A 20898-nucleotide genomic window follows, 5' to 3' on the forward strand; every position below is an offset into this window, starting at 1 on the left:
CATATTGCGGTCGATAGACAATCCACTATCAGAAACTAGAGTTGCGCTAAGGCATTCTGTGATGCTTTAACAGTGAAATACTCGTAATTTTTATTTCACAAAATAACGAGCGTAAATAGAAATGTCTAAATAGTGTGCCTCTTCTTGAACCACCCCTGATCACCGTCTCGCCTTCCCCCGGCCACCGCTTTTTTTTTCTAAATTACTTTCCTTGAAAGTCTAGGTTAAAGAAAATGTATGCATCACTGCAATAATCTTATTTCAGCAATTCAACTGGTGGAATTTCTGTAGACACCACGTATGTAGTGTGCTTTTTCAAAATATACAATCGCCCCGCCACGGTGGTCTAGTGGTTATGGCACTCGACTGCTGACCCGAAGGTCGCGGGATCGAATCCCGGCCGCGGCGGCTGCATTTTCGATGGAGGCGAAAATGTTTGAGGCCCGTGTACTTAGATTTAGGTGCACGTTAAAGAACCCCAGGTGGTCGAAATTTCCGGAGCCCTCCACTACGGCGTCTCTCATAATCATATCGTGGTTTTGGGACGTTAAACCCCAGATATTATTATTATTAAAATATACAATCATTATTGAACAAGCAGACAAAGAAGTAAATATACAAATGCAGAAAAGCATGGGACAGAAACAATATACAAGGAAAATTTACTCGTTTCCATAAAAACTACAAGTACGACCGCGTAGCACTTTATGAAATACTTACTGTTATTGTTGTTATGCTTTGTACTCCATTCCTGCTTGAATGGAACTCTGCGTCTAGTGTGCACAAGTAAGCAAAAAGTCGTACCAATGAATGTCTTGACATTGCAGAAAAACGAGGAACAATGTAAATATTGAAATTTCAGGAGCACATCATCATTTTGGGAAAATATTTTGCGAACAGTCATAGCCTTTCTGACAGCCACCGCTAACATTTGTTTCGTGGTTTCTTTTTTGTTGTCTGCGCTGTGCTGCTATCTTTAGTCCTACTGACCAACAAAGAAAAAAATGCCCGTAAGGAATATGTATTTCACAGAAATAGCTGCAATTCAGCATAGCGAGTGTGGAGAGCTTACAGTTTGTATACAGTAAATGTTTTAAAGCACGCGAATAACATTGCCGCATACAGTGAGCCTGTAACTCCTGGGCCTCCTTTGTTCATGTCTTGCTGCAAGAAAGGTTGCTTCCTGGATCCACTTTCACAAGTGTGCAGCGTATTCTTCTGACATTCTTGTGCCGTAGAAAAGTATTGTTCGGTTCATCGGGGACGCTTGCCGGTCTTGCATTTTTGTTATTTCTTCAATATTGGCGCGTCCTAGTCCACGTTGCAAGAAAACGAAGGCGCAGAAATTCCATTCGCGCACGTGGATGTCTTCGTATCTCCCATACTTTGAATACAATTTGGAAGAAAAAATTGCAAGGCTGTTTATTGCTTAGAAAGGCTTCATTTGATCAAATAAGGTACACATTTTTTAAAATTTCCGGCCCCTAAAACTGGCGAGATGACGATTCCATGAACGTATGCCAACATTAAAATTTAATTGGGGTACAATGTTTTGGTCTTATATTACTGTATGGAACTTGTGCTCTGGGAGTGCCAAATTATTGACAGCACTTTTCCATTAAGCGCTCGCCGCCCGTAACAAAGCATCAACAAATCCAAATTTAACAAACGAGCTCAATCGGTTATTCTGAATGCGCCGACTCAAACTATGAATCTGAAAGGGAAGGGCAAAGTGCATATTAACATACAGCGAGCTATATAGTGATTATATGTCTAGAAGAAATCATTTTCTTAGACTAGAAAGCATAAAGAAGCTTGAATGGCGAATATCTCAGCAACATACCCTTTCCAGATGACAATGTCTGTTTTAGCAATGCTAGACATGCGATTGAGGATCATATGGTATATAAAGATTATGAGAAGGGTTGAATAACCGTATGCGAAAGGCATAGGTGAAAAGCCTGGATGAACACATGTTCATGATTGGCAGTCCGCCTGCACGATCTGCGCCCACGCGCGTGCTACATGGCTTGATGCGCGCATGCTGTGCGTTCACGTTATCTTCGCGGCGTTCGTACGTTTTTAAAAGTGTTGTTTTTGGCAATGAGCATGCGCATGTGCTTTTTATCTGGATCAAAAAGCAAAATCTTTCTTCCACTAAACAAGTTGCAAGTACAGCGCCGTATGTCTCTTCTCTTTCTTGCTATACAACGAAACACACGAAATGGGTTGTCTTCAGATTCCTAAGGAAAAGGCACTCAACAGCCACTATAGAGGATCTCGATGAGTGGAATGCCGATCTCACTAATGATGCTAAACGCCCTACTTGCGAGACACCAATGGAGCGGGACGGCCACGTCCCGGACTCCGAGCTTGTGCACCTGTGGGAAGCACAAGCCATCTTACATCGCCGATGCCTTCGCCGAAAGCACAACCGAAACATGAAATGTCGACTAGTGCAAATCGACCGGGAGTATTCCAAGAAACTTAGTCAAACACAACAACATCCGCTATGTGACAGGCTGAACGGCTGGCTAGGAAATAAAAGCACCTGCAAGGTCCTCAGGCACTTATTGGTTCCTGAGCAGACCAAAACCTCGTCGAGCAATAAAATGCATCAGCTCAATTATAAATATACGGGCACCAACCAGGAATTAGTGCAAGAATTGAAATATCGCTACGTAAACGTACATGTAGACTCATCACGAATACCCAAATACTCTGGAAATACTAACCAGGCGCTCGATCAAGACATCACGGAGGCGGAAATACGAGCCGTTTTGAATAGCACTCGTACAACTGCCGCCTCAGGAGACGACCAAATTTCCCACAAACTACTCCGTAACCTAGACGTTAAGTCTAGTACAGCAATTACTTACGTAATGAACAAGCACTGGGCGTTTGGGACACTATACCTCCAATTTGAAAACATCCTCGAGTAATCTTTATTCCCAGGCCGGGTAAAACACAAGATCTTCGGCCTATTTTCCTTACCTCTGTCCTGAGGAAGGTAAGGGAGCACGTAATATTAAGCCGACTAACAGCCTTTGCGGAGTCCAATGACTTGCTACTCCCACGATGGCGGGATTATATCCATCCAGCATTATATCCACATAGGATATAATGCTGTAACTTAGACATGACATATTAAATACGAGACACATTGCGGCTAGCAAGACCATCCTGGGCCTGGATATCAGTAAATCATTTGATAACGTGCCCCATACCACTGTATTTGACAACCCGGCCCAAATAAGCGTTGGCAGTCGCACACACAATTACACCAGAACTTTCCTGCATGAACGCACGGCCGAGCTAAGCCTCCGCAACGACAAAAGCGATCAAATCACACTAGGAACACGGGGCACTCCAGAAGAAGCTGTGTTATTTGCATGCCTATGAAGAACTTATGCGTAACCGACTTCCTTAGGAAGTATTCTCATTATCGGAGCAACAGTAATCGCTTTCCACACCTGAATTTGGTTTCCCCACGCGACCATGATAGTGAATGTTGGAAAATGAGCTTGGTATTGTTCCTGAAGTATGGATGGATGTTAGTGTTTACTTCACTTTGCAACAGCTGCGTTCATAGAAACAGTGGTACCATTGAACACTTGTCACGTGGAGCTGCTCTTTAAATAAAAATAATAACTTTTCGCAAGGTTCTTGCTCACGGAGTGTCTCCATTATGCTACATTTAGGGCAAGCATTTCTGCAGCTGCCTTTCTTGCTGCTTGTGTTTTGCAAACGCGTGCATCGAAATAAAAGGCTGACGGAACTTACAAGCCGAACTCACTCGGACTTGAGTCTTTTTAATAAAGGGGTAAGTTCTGTTCTTTTCAACTTGTAGCCTGCAGCGCATAGTCTGTGAAGTTTCTGCCTTGCAATAAAGGCTTGTCATTAGAGTCCGACACGAAAACTGATTTTGTACGGAGAAGCAAATCTTTCTTTCCTTGTTTCTGAACGCCGAAATGGTGACCCTCTACTTAAAAAATTACCAGCACTAACGTTTGCAAGAACATAGATATTATTATTTTCAGAATTTTTAAAGCTCTCTCAACAATGGCATCAGGTAGCGTTCTGTAACTATGGTCTCCCTCTTCTATAGACAAAAATATAACAAACCCCATTTCAAGGTGACTGTCGACGTTATTGTTATTCGCGTAAAAAATCGCACTTCGGCCGCTAGGGCGGACCAATGGATGCGACGGCAACAAATTCGAAGCCTAGCAGCTAACTTTTTCGATCCCATCTCGCGTAGCTCTACCAAGCGCAGTTTTACGCGAAAGCGGCCGCTGCAGGGAGCGAAGCGGTTTGCGTGCTGTCTGTCGTCTCAACGCGAAGTAAGCGGTGGGAGCACAGCGCGTATGCGAGCCGTCTACTGATGTCTGTCGAGATAGCGCTCGCAACCACGCCAATATAATGAAAGTTCGCAGTTGTTGCTCAGTGCAGTGCTTTGCGCGTACCATAGGCCGTTTCAAACTATCCGAGAATGCCTACAGAAAGTGGGCCATAATTGGCCCATAAACTGCGCCAAACTGCGCCATAATTCTCCCTTTTGCGAGTCAGCGAAGGGCCCACTACGCGTCCGTCAGGCAACACGCGAACGAAACAGCTGCTCACTTTGTTGATGCTTTTGCAGCTGATGATGATTAAGTATGTCTGAGCGCTTTGTAATGGGTGCGTTTTTAAAACACTAACTCGTTGCGCAATTCACATGTTTTGACGCTTCGCGTGATTCTACGCTTGTGCCACGCCGTATTACCTGCCTTAAGGAGTCTTTCTACTACGTGATATTCACATGGTGTTTTTTTTTTTTTATCGAAGCTGCTTCAAGGAATATCGTGGCTCTGTGGTAGAATACCGGCTTGCCATGCAGACGGCCTGGGTTCGAATCTCACTCGAACGGAAGATTCATGTTATTTATTATATTTGTATTTTTATCAATTATTCGGTCACGGACAACATTATTTGTCGCTCACAACCAACGACGGCACCAGAATTTCTGCGAAATGAGCTCTTTAACGCTCTCGCGTTAAAAAATTAAGGCAGGTTCGCATTAGGGGCGGCAAGCCTCAAGGAACTGCGGAGGTGTGCGGCCTTGCTTGTTTATTAGTCGCCTTAAGGAGACTGGCGCAAACCCACGAGGGGGATTGGCCTGCCTCGCTTCTCTTGATTTTCTTTCCTTTCTTCCTCTTTTTCTCTTTCTATCTGTTCTTTGTATGTCTTTTTAGTGTCTGTTTATTTCTAATTGTGTCGTTTTGTCTCTATTCCTTTTTACTTTTCTTTCGCGCTCTTTTTAACTTTCTTTCTCTTTCTTCCCTTTCTTTTCCTCTCTCTTTATTTGTCGCTTCCTCTTTCTTTCTATCACTTTTTCTCTCTGTTTTCTTTGAATCTCTGTCTTTCTTTCTCTTTCTGTCTAGATGTATTTTTTTTTTGTGTGCCTTTTTTGTGTCTGTTTCTCTACAGATCTTTCTCTCTCTGTCTACTTTTTTCTATCTTTCTATCTTTTTCAGTCTTTGTTCCCTTTCTTTCTTTCTTTCTTTCTTTGTTTCTTTCTTTCTTGCTTTCTTTCTTCCTTCCTTTCTTTCTTTTTTTCTATCTATTTCTTTCTTTACCCCTTTCTTTGTACTCGTTCTCTCTCTCATCACAGTTATTCCATTCGACGCCGGAGAAATTGACGAAAGTGTTCTGGCTGCGAGGCAGAAGACGAAGAAGAGGAATAAGAGGGCGTAAAAAGTACACGCCGGTTCATGACGGTGATAGCTTTCAGTTCGCTATCACCGTCAGTGTCACGACAGTCGAGGCCACTGGAAGCGTTGGTCGAGATCAATGCAGCGTCTGTGGCCGACGCTTTAGGAGACATCGACGGCGTCACGTGTTCGACGCCAGTGAGCCCACTAACCACCTTCTAGTTCACTGCACTCATTTCTCAATATACGTCGCCAAGAGCAAATGGTCTTTATTAATAGTCAATCCGAAGATGAGGAAGAGGACGAACAGAGCACGCGCCGGCCGAGTTATTGTGTTGCACGCTCTAGGCGCAGCTTAGCTTAGTTTTCTGGTCACGCTAGACGGGAAAAGAAAAAGAGGAAACAGCGCCGCTGTTAAAATGTAAACGATGAAGGCTACAGTTACCTCTGTCAGAAATGGAAACGGTGACACTTACTGCTATTTTTTTAAATCAATATAAAGGAGATGTCGCAATTTCTCAGTGACGGCTGCCCATTTTTCTATGGATTAGGGAAAAAATTAAATTACAGCAAAAATTATAGTCTTAGGTTCGGTAATTCAGGAGTCCTCGGTTTCATTGTTGAATAGGTGGCTGTAATCTCGTAATTTCACAAAGTTTCTCACAATTTAAAGGTGGTCTGGCAGTGGTCCGGCGTCGAGGCTGCGTTCACAGTGTCAAATAAGCTTTTGAGGTTGTGTAAGTAGAGTTGACCGACGAGGAAGCGGTACCCTATTTGCTCTATCAGACGTAAAAATGCTTACGTCCTGTGCACAAGAAGCGTCGTTTACAACATTCCACTTTGATGTAGAAGGCATTATGTAGGCAAGACTGGCAGATGCCTGGATTTGTGTCTGCTCGAGCACAACAATAAGCTGGAAAATACTGCCATAGATGGACAACTTGCTGCCCATTGTAAGAAACGGGATGCGAAACCACAGGTAGCTTCCTTTTTTTCATAAGACAGTTATCCTTTAGCGTCATTTCGGAAATTGTAAAGGCGTCTGAGATAGCCAGGTAAGGAAATGAATGTGTCAGCATGCTGTCTGTTCTTTTATCCAAGAAAAATCTTGATTTTTTGGCTTAAAGGACACGTGTCCATTTACCTTCTTTCTTTCTGCCGATTGTTTCCTCTTGCAGTTTCAGATGCGTGTTCATATATGCTCGGCATCTGCAATAAAACCGTAGTTAAAAGCAAACGCTTGTGCGGTGTTCACCTTGTCTCGTGTTCGTTTAGTGCGCTATGGTTTCTGAAGTCCTCGCTTTAACACACCCGGCCTGACCTAATTACCCAATAAATTACTAAAACAACAATGGAAAGAAGACAGTTCATGAAACATGGAAACGTAGAGTGATGAGAAATTGTTGAACATTGGGCACCAACACGATAAAGCTGCCTATGAAAAGATCTAGCATCAAATCTAACGTGTCATTCTTAGGAAATTCTCGCAAGTTGGCAGTGCTGTGATCGTACCTGGGAGCTCGCGCCCGAGGGCATAGTATCGTTACTTTAGCGCCACTGGGCAGGTCGTTACGGTATGAATAAACCTCCACCATATGCATGATGCTGTCAAAAAAGATACAAAAGTGCACGAGGATCATGTTCTTTATTAAAATATCCCTTGAAATGCGGTGGCGACCAGTAGTCACCTAGCCTGCTCGTTGTAATCATGCGCTTGTCATTCTTTTACATTCTACCATCTTGACCATCCCTTTCTCTCTTTTCTGCTTTGACAAAGATTCCTGTTTTCATGAACTATGAGCATAACGACTATTGTCGCGCGAGACTAACTTCTGGCTTTTCTTCATCAATATCCAAAATATCTCCACCTTATGTCTACCGCTAACAAGTTCTGAGCTTATGTCTACCGCTGACACTTTCAAGCCCAAAACTCCTGAAAGAAGCGCGCTTTCAGCAGGTTCGTAGGGTGAATATTCTGGTATTTGGTAATGCGTTCTGGAGTTTCCCTATCTTTATTTTTGTACGGACATATGTCCCCCTCCATAGTGAATATCTACTCCGTTATGCTTTCACCATCAAGCAGCCACTCCGGGCTTCTAATCCAAAACCGCTGCTTCTTGTGTCATGACACACATTTTTTTCTTGCCGCCTTAGTAAATCGCAATGATCTTTTTAGTTCCCAATCTTTGTGTCAAGTTTGTTGTCTCTTTAACTCCAACTTAATTATGAAACGCCGTCTTCCATATACCTTTTTCATTATCTGGTACTTGCTTGTGATCTATATCTTCTGCCACATTCTTTCTCCACGCTTGTTAGATAGGTACAGCTTCTTTCAGCACAAAAGCCACACATTTCATTTATCTTCCTAACTCTTTCATCAAAATTAATTTCTCTCGGTGCTTTCCTCGCATTAAAAGGCACAGTCCTTTCCCTTTTAACTGCCTCATCTGTGGTATTTCCGCGGGCACCAAGTGAGAGTCGGCCCATTGATTTCTGGCTAACATAGGATGGCAACAAAACCCTCCGTTTCAAGCGCAGAACTGCATTCGCGACAGTTAACATTGACACCGTGACTTCGTCAAGAATACCACCTAAAACTTGATATATATTGCAACCCCGAAATATTCCAGGACTACGAACGTCTGCAACAAAGGCACAGAAGGTGATGAAAACGCCACTGAAGTACTTAATGTAAACAGATCTGTGCGACCGGCTGTAGACTTGATGTGCTACGCCCAAGTGTGAGCGCGATTGTGTCCATCTCTTCGTTCATCGGTCTCTCTTTCACTTTAACCCTTCCCCCAGTGCGAGGTAGCAGACCGGAAGTGCGTCTTGTTAAACTCCTCGCCTTTACTTACTTTTTTCGGTCCAAAGCATCCTGTGTTTCATTATTGTCCCAGTTTGTATCGCTTTTGTTGAAGGCTTCCATAGCTTCTTGCGTCACTGATGTATGCACTTAGGTATTTATTATGCTCGATTTCGAAAATTGCCTGTTGTAGGAAGAATATAAAGTTGGTACTCGCTTCTGCATTAAAAATTGTGATGCCTCAATACGCAGGTCTAGCTGTTCGGGAGAAGAAATGAAGGAGAGGCACCTACAATTGATCCTGGCTACCTGCGCCCTTGTGGTTTATGGTAAGGTTGCTGTTCGAATGCATAAAAGTGAAATCAGCGCCTGCAATTTTGCGTGCTCCTATAATGTTATTTTTATTTATTGTAAAGTACACTGCACAACATTATTGTAGCTATATTTATGTCACCGCAGCAGCAGCACTGCTGTGCCCAATGCACCATCCAGAGCTGCCTATTTACGCTCTAGATACTGCTCTGGATACTGCGGCATTGTTGACTGAGGCGTCTTTTCTGCGTAACAACATCCCGCGCGAAACATACTAGAAAGTTCAACCTAATTTGCTTTATCTAAGAGACGTATATTAATCATAAATAATTTTGTTCAGGCTATTTTATTTACCGCATAAGGTTTTTCTCCGTGAACGATATCCACTTACCGTAACTTTTGCCGGGTCATACTAAGCGAAGTTAATCCTATGCGGTATAAAATTATACTGCTCAGAAAAACCCGCGAACGTGAAAACGTTTGCAAACGCGTATTTAATTATTACATTCAGCCTCTCCATCTCCGACACAGTGAACGCTTTTCCGTCAACACCACCTGTCATGACACTTTAAAAGCGCCTTACATCGTTTTGCTTCAACCTATTTTTTCAGGTAATTTCATGTCTGTCTCACTGGTCCACTCGATGAGTTTAACGTTTCTTGTTTCATCTATCAAAGTCGTTTCTCCATCCTTTGTTGTTTTTCAAACGTGCGCCACTAGACCACTGTCACAGCAAAGCGCACAGAGGCAGAATGGGTGAATTGAAATCGAGTTGCACACCCGCTATTCCTTGTTGCGCCTCGAATGCTGCACCAAACAGCAGTAAGGCAAGAGTGACATTATGTGGCTCTATGATTTCGGAACCGGGTAGTGGCAGTTGCAGCCAACGCGAAATTCATTTGTGACATGTTGAACCCTACAGGAAAGCCCATTACCATAACCTCTAAGGCAGCGGCTCGTCTAAATAATTCAGGTGCTCTAAGCCTGCGTGAGGAGGCCGCGAGCAACAGATGGCTATGTTACCGATACTATTGGTAATTTTGTAAGTTTTCGCCAATAAATAGCTTGTAGAGTCGGCACAACACCATCACACTGCAAATTCTTGGTCATTTAACACCATTTAACGTCATTAACCGAACTTTCGAAATTGTAGTTCTGCTACATCGCAGTACAAGGGCGTTCGAAAAGCTGAGAACAATTTGTGATTGTCCTAATGAGGGAACCTCTTAACACATTTGAAGCACGTTTCAAAATGTATACGAGTACGCATTTCTATCATTTCTATATTTATTTCATTTCAATTTATTACACGAAAAACCCTGCAGAGGCATTACATAAAGAGTGCACACACATATGTTCATTATACACAAGTTTGAAATCACAAAAGGTGTAAGTGTATTATTAAACACGGCACACATGAATAATATGGGCACATAATTCCATAGAGTATATGCAAGTAACGGAAATAATGAAAATTAAATCCAGTGCTATTTACTCTAAAGAATGAAGAAGTTTGCACTAGCCGTGTAAAGCTTAAAGGAACAGTGACAGAAAAATTTAGCATCTCGTTTTTTCTGTTGTAATAGGTAGTTAACGACCACTAACGAACATCGTTGGCTGCGTGAGCACACGAAATCGCGTGCACATGAGCACCGCATTGACAACTTTTTTCAGCGATGGCTTCCTTGGTGCTGCTATAATCCCCTCTGAGGCGTTATAAATATGCGTGACCCCCCGAAAATGCCCTGCCGAGGCAAGGACATCAGCCTTTGTACTCCCGTGGAAGTCTGCCGCCTCTTTCCGTTGAAAACGCTTACTAGGGGCGAGCGTACGAGAGTACCGTAGAAGATAACGCAGAATCGTGACGCAAGCGGCGGTCGGTTGCTTACACGAAAACCAAAGGCGCGTTTCGCGTGCTGTGGCACGACGGGCACTTTAAAGGGGTCATGAACCACTTTTCCAAGTAATGATCTAATGGCCTCAGTATCGGAGTGTACTGCCTCCCGAATCGATTGCCGCAAAAATTTCTCGAATCCGTCAAGAATCAGCGGAGTTACGGGGGTTTGGCACACGCTCCCAGCGCTTTCTCTCTTTTCTCGTGCCGGCGAGCGCACTGGAAGCTAGACAGGGAGGGATGGCATGGGGGAAAGAAATTACGCCAGCGCCCCGTCATGAAACGCGATCGCTCTCCCGCTGTGATTCGCTTGCGCGAGTGCGGCTACCGTGTACTGAGGAGTGCGGCGCCGGCAAGTGGTGGCACCCCGCAGCAAGAAGCGCATCTGATCCGAACGCCGCTCTCGATTTACGTCGGCTATCGGCCAATAAGCATGCTATGTCTCTTGCTACGTACAGCGGACAGACGCCCCGCCCACCGACGAGAGTGAGAACCGGCCTCTGTTTGAAAAGAGGGTGCCTGGGGAAACGGCAACTTCGCGCTCCGCTTGTGGCCATTACGCGGCGCGCACGACTGTAATATTTGGCAGAGCAGTTCATAGCCGTGTCAGCTTTCCGCAGGATGTGTTTTTTCAATCAGCCCAAGGGGTGCTTCATGACCCCTTTAAAATTGATTGTATATACTACGTTCTAGGCTGTATTATCCGTTGATATTGCGTAGATGATTCGTGTGTCCACACAAATCTGTCCCACAAGTTATCTCAAGTTCAAATGTTTCTGTCACCACTCCTTTAGGAAACAGCGAAGATGGCCGAACTTAGGGGCTGAACGTGGCCTTCTTGGATGACGCTAGGTCTTTCCTTGGCGTACACAGAGTACAGTCGAACCACAGCCTGTTACAAACCTTGCAAGAATGTCCAAACTCCAGTGCCAGAAACTCACGTGCACACGTGGCTGTGGCACCACCGGTATAAGAGCGGGCATTTCGTCACTCGTACTCGGCTCGAGCCACGCTGGGAAAACTTCGCATAGTGCGCTTTCTTGCCGCGTCCGCCTCGCGCTCTCTCCCAGCATAGTCCGGGTCCGCTCCTCGTTGCCGTTTCGTAGCCGTTTCTTGGGCCACATAGGTGGGATGCAATCACCGTTGACGGTTACGCTCTCGATACGCAGCACGCCGACACTCGCGGTAAGCGGCTTCTTCTTCGGTCGAGCCGTGGCTAGACAATGCTTAAACACTGCCGAGCGCATCTTCACTTATAGTCGCTATGACGTATACGCGGTTGCTAAGCGACAGTGCTGACGTCAAACCCGCTGTGACGCGGCTATGCGAGCTGCGGAACGGCTATGCATCGGTTATGATAGCTACGACACGGCCATTCATAGGACATACGCGGTTATGCTATGTCACGGCGGCCATGCGCGGCTATGCTACGTCACACCAGCTGCGGCGCTAGGCCATGCGCGGCTTGCTGACGTCACGCCAGTTGTGGCGGAGCTCGGCGCGGCGGCTGCGCGGACTGTCTCCGTCGGTGGGCGTCGCTTCGTGGCGGCTGCTTTTCGGCGCATGCGCGTCTAGGCGAGGTTCAACCCAGGTGGTGCAGCTGTGGCTTCGTTGTTGCTAGGCAACGGCGCGGAGGTTTTTTTTGCGGACGGACGGATGTTTTACCTCAAGCTTTAGCACCTTCGCTCTTAAAAGTGATCGCTTATTTTAAGGCCAAAGCCTTAAAAGTAGGGGTGTGCGAATATCAAAATTTTCGAATACGAATATCCCCCTTCGAATATCGAATCGAATATCGAATATCAAAGGAAAATGCCCCCACAGTAACGATACTTTATTTAACATGTAGCTATTTGAAAAAAAAAAAAAAAAACATTAACAGCCTGACTGGCAGCACAACATACATTGCTATCTCCAGACCACAATGTCCAGGCTAGCACAATGCACATCACAACACAAGCAAATATCACGGCACAATGAAAGTAACGACTACATGTTATCATGAAAAAATATGAGTTGCACCACGTGATCTAGCAGCAGGCGCTCCCTTGTACAACCCCCCCCCCCCCCCCCCCCGCCACCGAAAAGGCACACTCGCTTGGAACAGAAGTGGCTGGTATAGGGAGTTACATGGGGCAAAGCTTTGCCAGACTGGGGTATCTGAAGGTGCCTACAGTCCGCCACCAGTCACGTGGGTCACTGTCTTTCTTCAGAAGTGGTCCCGCATAGTGAACGAGTGGTAGTGCGGCACGTTACGGCCGCATTATATTGAAAATGCACGGTTACATGATCGCCAACAGCGTTGCACGTCGGAGATGCACCGATGCACCAGCAATAAACCATACGTATTGGGGCGCTCGTCGCAGGCAGATATCGTGCCTCCGTGTACTCACCATGTTTATCGCTTCTCTCGGCAACGTTTTTAGCCATACGAACGCAGCAGAAATGTGGAAGACGAGTTATTTTATGCATAATAATGGAATCGCATATTCGAATTTTTGGAACATTCGAGGTTATCGAATGTTCGAAACTTTTCGAATACACGATTTTCGAATCGAATACGAATATTTAGAATGTAATATTCGACGAATATTCGAAACTTTCGCATATTCGCACACCCCTACTTAAAAGTCTATGTTTCAAGGCCGTTGCACCTCAAGATGAAAGGTCAAAAAAAAAAAAAAGAAATGAGCGCGCCAGCTACGCATTAGCGTGCAGCAACCCGTATACTTATATCACCTCGCCTTTGTGACGTTCGCGTGGGTAAATAATAACATTAATAACAAAAGCATGAGCGCGCGCTCTCCGCGCCTGCTTCGTTAGCTCATGTATGTTGCGTTCATCCTAGTGAAAAAAAAAAAAAAAGAACTCGGGAGACGCTTAGGACTTTCTAAGAATGCGATGCAAATAAACATGAAAATAAACAGTATAGTAGGTACGGTCTGAGTTCATTGCAAATTAATAAAGAGAAAGCGGCTCGACAGACGTAAGTAAATAGCACAGCTGGCCTGCCATCAGTTCATTGCAACTTAATAATGAAAAAGTGGTTCGAGAGCTTGAATACACACCTTGATGTACGTGATCGTACTACAGCATCTGTTCCACTTGACTCTGGCTGGAGGTAACTGAAACGGTACATTACTGTTCTAGAAATGTGAATATAACATTTTATAAATGTCAGCACAATATGCATGATCATCAATGGGAAGTTCTTAGGAAGCCTCACAGAAAGTTTGCCCAAATTTCTAATAAAAGCCATTGGGTCCCTTATGCACTCGCATAAGACGACTGGAAGGCGAAAGCCATCTTCTTTCTCTTCTTAGTCGCTATATAGATCCTACCCCGCCACCCTCTGAAAGCATTCTGCACCCAACGTGGTTTTCCACTGCCTCCAGGATCGGAGGCACCTCACCTGGTTTTGCATTGCCTCCGTGAGCGGTCAACCTTTCACAAAGCTACGATGTAAAGTGATGACGTTGTCACGTGACGTGACGTCAGTGTGATGTCACGATGACGTCACAAATTTCGGCGATCTGTGGCGTCTTGATGACGTCATGGGGTGGATTCATCATGATGCATGATGATGATTTTTTGCATCACTAGAGTGGACGCCTCAGACGGCAGACGTCGACGCAGGACGACGATCAGTTTTTGCATTTGATGAGGTTCGCCTTAATAAAGTTTGACAGAAATATCGCCACGCAGTTCAAGACGACATCATCACTCAGTTGAGCATACACATCAACAGCATATCAGCAGAACATTCAACAGCATATCAGCAGAACGTTCAACAGCAGATGAACAGAAGGTTCGTGTACGCTTTTGCCTTCACATTCATCGAAAGGGCTCATCTTCCCTGAACTTATTTGTGCGAACTTGGTGGGTGTACTGGTTAAGGCCGTGGTTTGGCAGGGTTGGCTCTTCGGTCTGTGGCTGTGCGAAAAAAGAAGACCCTTAAAATTGTTAGTGCGAGAAGGAGGGCGGCCCACTTGGTACATGATCTGACGAATAATACGGTGTTGATTATGCGAACTATCATCAAACATATCACAAAGAGACAGCGATGATACACGGCGAAGAGTAGCAAGGATGAGCGATATATGAACATGTAGAGTGTATGAACCCTGTAGCCCGGTTTTCCACGGACGCGAGGGCGTCGATTACATATAATTGAGGGGGGCTCCATACTGCAATGCGTATTCGAGTTTATGTCTGACTATGGCTTGATAGGCTGGTAATTTAACATGATTTGTTGCTTCGTTTGGGTGCGGTTTAGAAGAACCAAGCGCTTTATTAGAAGATGAGATGACATCAGTAATATCAGCGTTGCAAGATAAATTATTAGTAAGAGTAAGAGCAATTCAATTCTAGGATGGCGCACCCTCTAACGGTATGTTTTTTTTTTTATTGAATAAGCCAATGGGTCACATCGGCGAGAGAAGAGGGCAGCTTTGTATTTATTTGGGTTTAGTGTAATTATCCAGGAACCACACAGTTTCTTCAAACGCTTAATACTTTCCTGAAGCGAACTTTGGTGAGATATGCCTCCTAGACTTTGTGCGCAAGAACCTATAGTAAGGCATGGGTGCCACGTGTATGTCAAAGAACGCTGACCTTTCACTAGCAAGCTTTGTTGATAATTGTGGCTACCAGTCCCTAGTTGTTTCTTTTTTCGGAAATAAAATAGGGTCCGTACCAACAGTAATATCTTACGCTAAGCAGGTTCGTAAGAATATAATTTGAGCCAATGAAATGTTAGATATACAGTAGCCAAAGCCACCCGGGACATGAAAAAAAGCACTTACGAAAGAAGCTATGTGATTTCGGCCCCAGTTCCATTGCGCGTAAATGGGTGGACAACGTTCTCTTGCTGAGAACTGACGCATGGATCAATGAATTGCACTTGAACTATGTGCAATTCACTATTAAAGTTTCCTTTATGAGAAGCGACGACGTCTCTAAGGTAGAAGCACATGTGGGTTGCGTTCTAAAAAAGGAAAGGCATGAATGGTAACCAGTCTAGAAGAACCGGTATGCTACCCTCAGGGGAAAGGGTGGGGATCTTTAAAGATAGAGATAGAGAGAGGTAGAGAAAGATAGAGGAGGCACACAGAAAGTCACACATCCCCCGTCATGACTGCGCTATTAGTCTATAACCGCCGGTGCAAGTCTGTCGTCTTCAAGAATTGGAGCACTGCTATCGTCGCCTTCACCCGCCATAACCTCTCAGGAGTAGATTTCAAAATGGTTTCTGCCATTATAGGGCTGTGGTCTATGCGAGCTAGAGCGACCGCGAGTGATTTTCTCTGTGCATTGTAGCGAGGACAGTCGCAGACGATGTGCTGTAATGTGTCCTTGCTACCACAGTTGTCACCAAAAAGGGTTGTCAGCCATTTCCATTCAAAAAGAAAGTTAGTTCGTGAAAGCCACTCTTAGGCATGAACGGCAGAGCGGAGTGGCATCTTTTCGGCGTAGTCGAGTAGGTCTCTGAAGACGTAAAGTGTTCGGGCAGTAGTGGTGCTTGTTGTGCATTGTACTTGCTGTATTCCAAGTGGAGGGAGTGGTTCCTTGTGCCGCCACTCGAAGTTCTAATGCTCTCATCTTTGTGTGGAAGAAGCGGAATATTACTTACAAATAATTAAAAGCAGACACTTAAAGGTGTTTGCTCAAGTTTAGCTCTGATAATAGGGCTCCCATAAAACTCACTCAGTGATGTGGGTTGTCAATAAAATATTTACGTCAGTTATAACTCAACAATATCTGGTAGTATTAGTTACCATAATATCCTGCTCCGATTTCAAGAGGAATGCCCACATAAAATTGCAGTCGCAAGAACAAGAAAGACGAACCTACTGTTTTCTTTGCATGCGGTCTCGTTGAAGCAACAAATAAAAGATTACTAAACAAATATCACTGCGGCTATTTAACTTAACCTTGACAAGAAACTTTGTTTCGCCCAGACAAACCACACCAGAGAACACCAGAAAGCCCTAAGTCGATCGAGATTATTAAAAAAATTGCGATGTGGTTGGACTTTATAGAGTAGCAGAATGGTATAAGTTACCTGAGTTAAATCTATTGTTGATTCAGTTTTGTTTTTTCAAAATGATATAGCCAATGCAGCACCAATCGGAGAAATTAAAGGGGGATCGCAGTCATCAGGAGGCCCTGTGGTGGCACTACCAGGAGTAAGCCCTCCAGGAATTGGTGTCCTTGGAGGAGGAATCTCAGGAGGAGGCAATCTAGGGGGAGTGAACCCAGCACTAAGTGGCGGAGGATCAAGACTGCCTGCTCATAGTGGTTCTCTTGGCGGACCCGTCATCGCTGGAGGAATGGGAGGGGGTTCCCATGGATCGCTTCAAATCAGACCAGCGCAGCATCCTCAAGCTAGCGGGTCTACCTTCGGCCAAAGCCATGGATCCCATGGTAAGAGATCAAAATATACGTGTAATGCAACAGGACTAGAAGCAATAACAGAATTTGGCATGCGTTAATAATATTATTTGGGGTTTTACGTCTCAAAAAACCACGATATGATTATGAGAGACACCATAGTGGAGGGCTCCAGAAGTTTCGACCATCCGGTGTTCTTCAACCTGCACTGACATCGCACAGGACACGGGCCTCTAACATACCACCTCGATCGAAATGGGACCACGGCGGCCGGGAATTTTGCATATGTCGCACGAACAAGACCATCTGGCTGAATCCAGTTTACTGCGGAATATGAACTATTGGTGTCAAAATCAGCGTCTGCAATGCCACGTTACACAGGGAGCATAGTACTGCTGGGTATGTCCACATATCATCGAACACAAGGTCCCGGTCACCATACCCGATTTTGATGACATTTACTGTAGACCCAGGTATTAGGTCCAGAACATTGGTTTTGAAGGTAATTTCGCGAGAAAAAATTTTGGTCGCATGAAAAAAATTATATATATACATTTTGGCCGCAAAAATCACTTTCCCGCCAATTTCGCAAGTTTTTAATTTTCAGCGCACCTAGGGAAAAAACGGTGAACTCTTTGGTCACGATATTTATACTAGTCAAAGAACAAGTAAAATACAATTTTATGAGCATATAATTTCTCTTAGTTGTCTAAGGTTTTTTCAGGACAAAATATCACAAACATGGCTAATCGCACAAATTACCAGTGTTTTAGGAATTTATTGCTGCAAACCAGTTAAACTGAGGATAATAAAACTCGGCACATATTAACTTTGATATTTGGGCTCTTCCTTAAAATAATTTTCGTGGTTTGTCGCGCTCTGTTTTACTTTAGAATTCGGCTGAAACGTAAGTGGTTTACCAAAAACGCCGAAGTTTGAAAATAGTTTTCTCATAAAGGCGAGTACTATTTTTTTTTTCAGAAGCCCTCTGATTGAAATCAAGGATGTGATCTACCATTCTGTGTAAAAAAAAAAACGTTGCATTATTTTGGTTACCAAAAAGTTGTAATGAGTCACACGTGACCAGGTCAGCCTAGCGGTCGCGCCCCTCTTTATGTGCGGAAGATCGGGTAGAAGTTGTTCAAAATAATTGTACGCGACATAATCACAAAGCAGCAGCTCCAACACAACAAAGGCGCAGCCAGGTTGCATGGTGGAGCAAGCTTTGTCTTGCGATCGGCCATTTGACAAACCCGCAACAGCTGCGGCCGCTCGAGGCTGCGGGCGCTCACATTACATGAGTGCCGCTTCGACTGTTGGCGAGCTCCGCTTGCGCGTGAAAACTACGCTCAGAGGACGAATGAGATGAGAAATGCATCACTGTGAAAAGTAACCGTCGTTAATTGCGAAACAAGTCCATACTATCCAATGAAAACTCTGCTCGGAATTTTGCAATGAGCGCCTCCAGCAGTGCGCTTATGTGTTGCTTCCTCTCTCCTGATGGTCTAAAACTAATTACGTTTTCAATCTGTCGGCAACATATGACACGAAAGCAAGTTCTGTGACATCTAAAGAACGCTGTCGCACGTGCTCACGATGGTCGGACAACTCAAACTGGTGTTGTTCTTCTCGTGCCAGAACACCGGTGTCAGCCGGCTGTTAACAGAAATGTGTACAAGTCCTTTGCTTTATGAAAGTACCGCTTTTAGAATGCTGTATTATATGGTGTCTGGAGCTATGATATTCCAGACAAGCCGTGCGTTTACCACGATATTTTGCCGCTTCGAACATAACAGCAGGGGAAGAATGTATGCGTGCTGTATGGAGGCGCTAACTGCAAAATTTCAGGCAGAGTTTTCGTTGTATAATATGGACCTTGTTGGCAATTAACAACGTTTCCTTTTGAAAGCGATGCATTCCCTATCTCATTCGTCCTCCGAGCGTAGTTTTCACGCGCAGGCGGAGCTCGCTCACAGTCGAAGCGGCACTCATGCATTGTGATCGCCTGCCGCCTCGAGCGGCCGCTGCTGCGGATTTGTTAAGCGGCTGATCGCAAAGCAAAGCTTGCTAAACCATGCAAGCTGGCTGCGCATTTGTTGTTGTCGAGCTGCTGCTTTATGATTATGTGGCGCACAGTCATTTTGAACAACTTCTATCCGATATTCCGCACATAACGGGCGGCGCGCCTGCCATGCTGACTTCGTCACATGTGACTCATTACAACTTGTTAGTAACCAAAATAATGCAACTTTGTTTTACATAGAATGGTAGATCACATCCTTGACTTCAATCACAGGGATTTTGAAAAAAAAAATAAATAAAAATGGACTTCATGAGGAAAATTTTTTTCAATCTTCGGCGTTTTTGGTAAACCACTTACGTTTCAGCCGAATTCTAAAGTAAAACAGAGAGCGCCAAAACCACGAAAATTATTTTAAAGAAGAGCACAAATATCAAAGTTAATATGTACTGAGCTTTATTATCCTCAGTTTAACTGGTTTGCAGCAATAAATTCCTGAAATACTGGTATTTTGTGCAATTAGTAATGTTTGTGATATTTTTCCAGAAAAGGCCTTAGACAAGTAAGATAAATTATATGCTCATAAAATTGGATTTCACTTGTTCTTTGACTAGAGTAAATATCGCGACCAAAATGTTCCCCGTTTTTTCCCTAGGTGCGCTCAAAGTTAAAAAATCGTAAAATTGGCGGAAAAGTGATTTTTGCGGCCAAAATGTATATGTAATTTTTTCATGCGTACAATTTTTTTTTCGCGAAACAAACTTCGAAGCCATCGTTCTGGAACTAATAACTGTGTCTACAGTAAGTTTCATCAAAATCGGGAATGGTGACCGGGACCTCGTGTTCGATCTTATCTGGACACACCCTGCTGCTAAATTTCCTTTCCCAATGTGGGCGGATCGTTTGTGTAGCACGTGATTGATTTGAAACATCACCCGTCTAGTTCTGCTTAATAATTTTTTCTCTACCTAGTTGCATTGCAGACCTCAACGCTAGGTGAAAGGCGCCATCAAACGACAAATTTTCTAAAAGCAGGCTCAACTATCTTCAATTAACGATTGCTGAAGCATTGAAATATGAAGGTTGCACGTTTTGCTAATTTTCTGCCAAGAAAAAATTTCTCTCAGCTGAAAGCTTGCGCCCGATTCCTTGTGTACAAGCCCATGAAAAAGGAGAAGTCCTGTTTCCGGACAACAGCGTCAAGCATAATGATGTTTTTGCCCTTAAAGGAGCAGCGTTAAAATGTGGTGGCGATTGTAGGCGCCTTTTTTAGGCCACATAGTACTTTTTAAAACATGCTTAAAAATATTTAAATGGTTAAGAAAACTTCACAGAGCTGTAACGCAACATCGGAACCATATTTCTATTCAGCGAATTCACCTAATATCACAGGCACAATAAAGTTATTGATTATCTGCTGCTTTCGAATGTGTATACGACCGTCTATAGGAAGGAAAAGGGCGGGAGGGGGGGGCTAGAGCAATTCTGCTGTCTTTAGGATTCCTATGACAAGCGAGTGGACTGCGAAAGAGAGAAACAGGATAAACATTTTGTTTTGGTGACCAGGCTCTTGAGGCTCGTAAGTGGGCACTTCAGGTAGTCAGGTAGCCTCATTTTAGGTAGACTTGGGCTTATAGCACTTTTCCCCAACTGTAGCCGGTTTTCGGAGCTTGCGGTAGTCAACTGTCCCTCCCACTGGTGTTCTTTTAATGAGTAGATGGGCGTTATCAGCGGATTTCCGCTGCATTCCAGGAACATATGGCAGTATAACGGTAGGTATATG

General features: G+C 44.3%; 1 protein-coding gene across 3 annotated transcripts in view; it reads left to right on the forward strand.

Annotated features, from left to right (window-relative positions):
* The first annotated feature begins 3700 nt into the window (after positions 1–3700).
* The window catches only part of LOC119390558 (uncharacterized), a 145436-nt gene continuing 128238 nt past the window's right edge, over positions 3701–20898 (forward strand). For 2 of the 3 annotated variants that reach the window (XM_049414867.1, XM_049414868.1), the window contains exons 1-3: positions 3769–3823; positions 8752–8828; positions 16817–17128. In XM_049414867.1, the coding sequence (XP_049270824.1) occupies positions 8774–8828; positions 16817–17128 (367 nt within the window). In that variant the 5' untranslated portion in view covers positions 3769–3823; positions 8752–8773. Of the gene's footprint in view, positions 3824–8751; positions 8829–16816; positions 17129–20898 lie in introns of all 3 variants that reach the window. The other variant, XM_037658159.2, reaches the window with a different exon arrangement.

This window comes from Rhipicephalus sanguineus, chromosome 4, assembly GCF_013339695.2.
Source record: "Rhipicephalus sanguineus isolate Rsan-2018 chromosome 4, BIME_Rsan_1.4, whole genome shotgun sequence".
In the NCBI taxonomy this organism is placed as follows: Eukaryota; Metazoa; Arthropoda; class Arachnida; order Ixodida; family Ixodidae; genus Rhipicephalus; species Rhipicephalus sanguineus.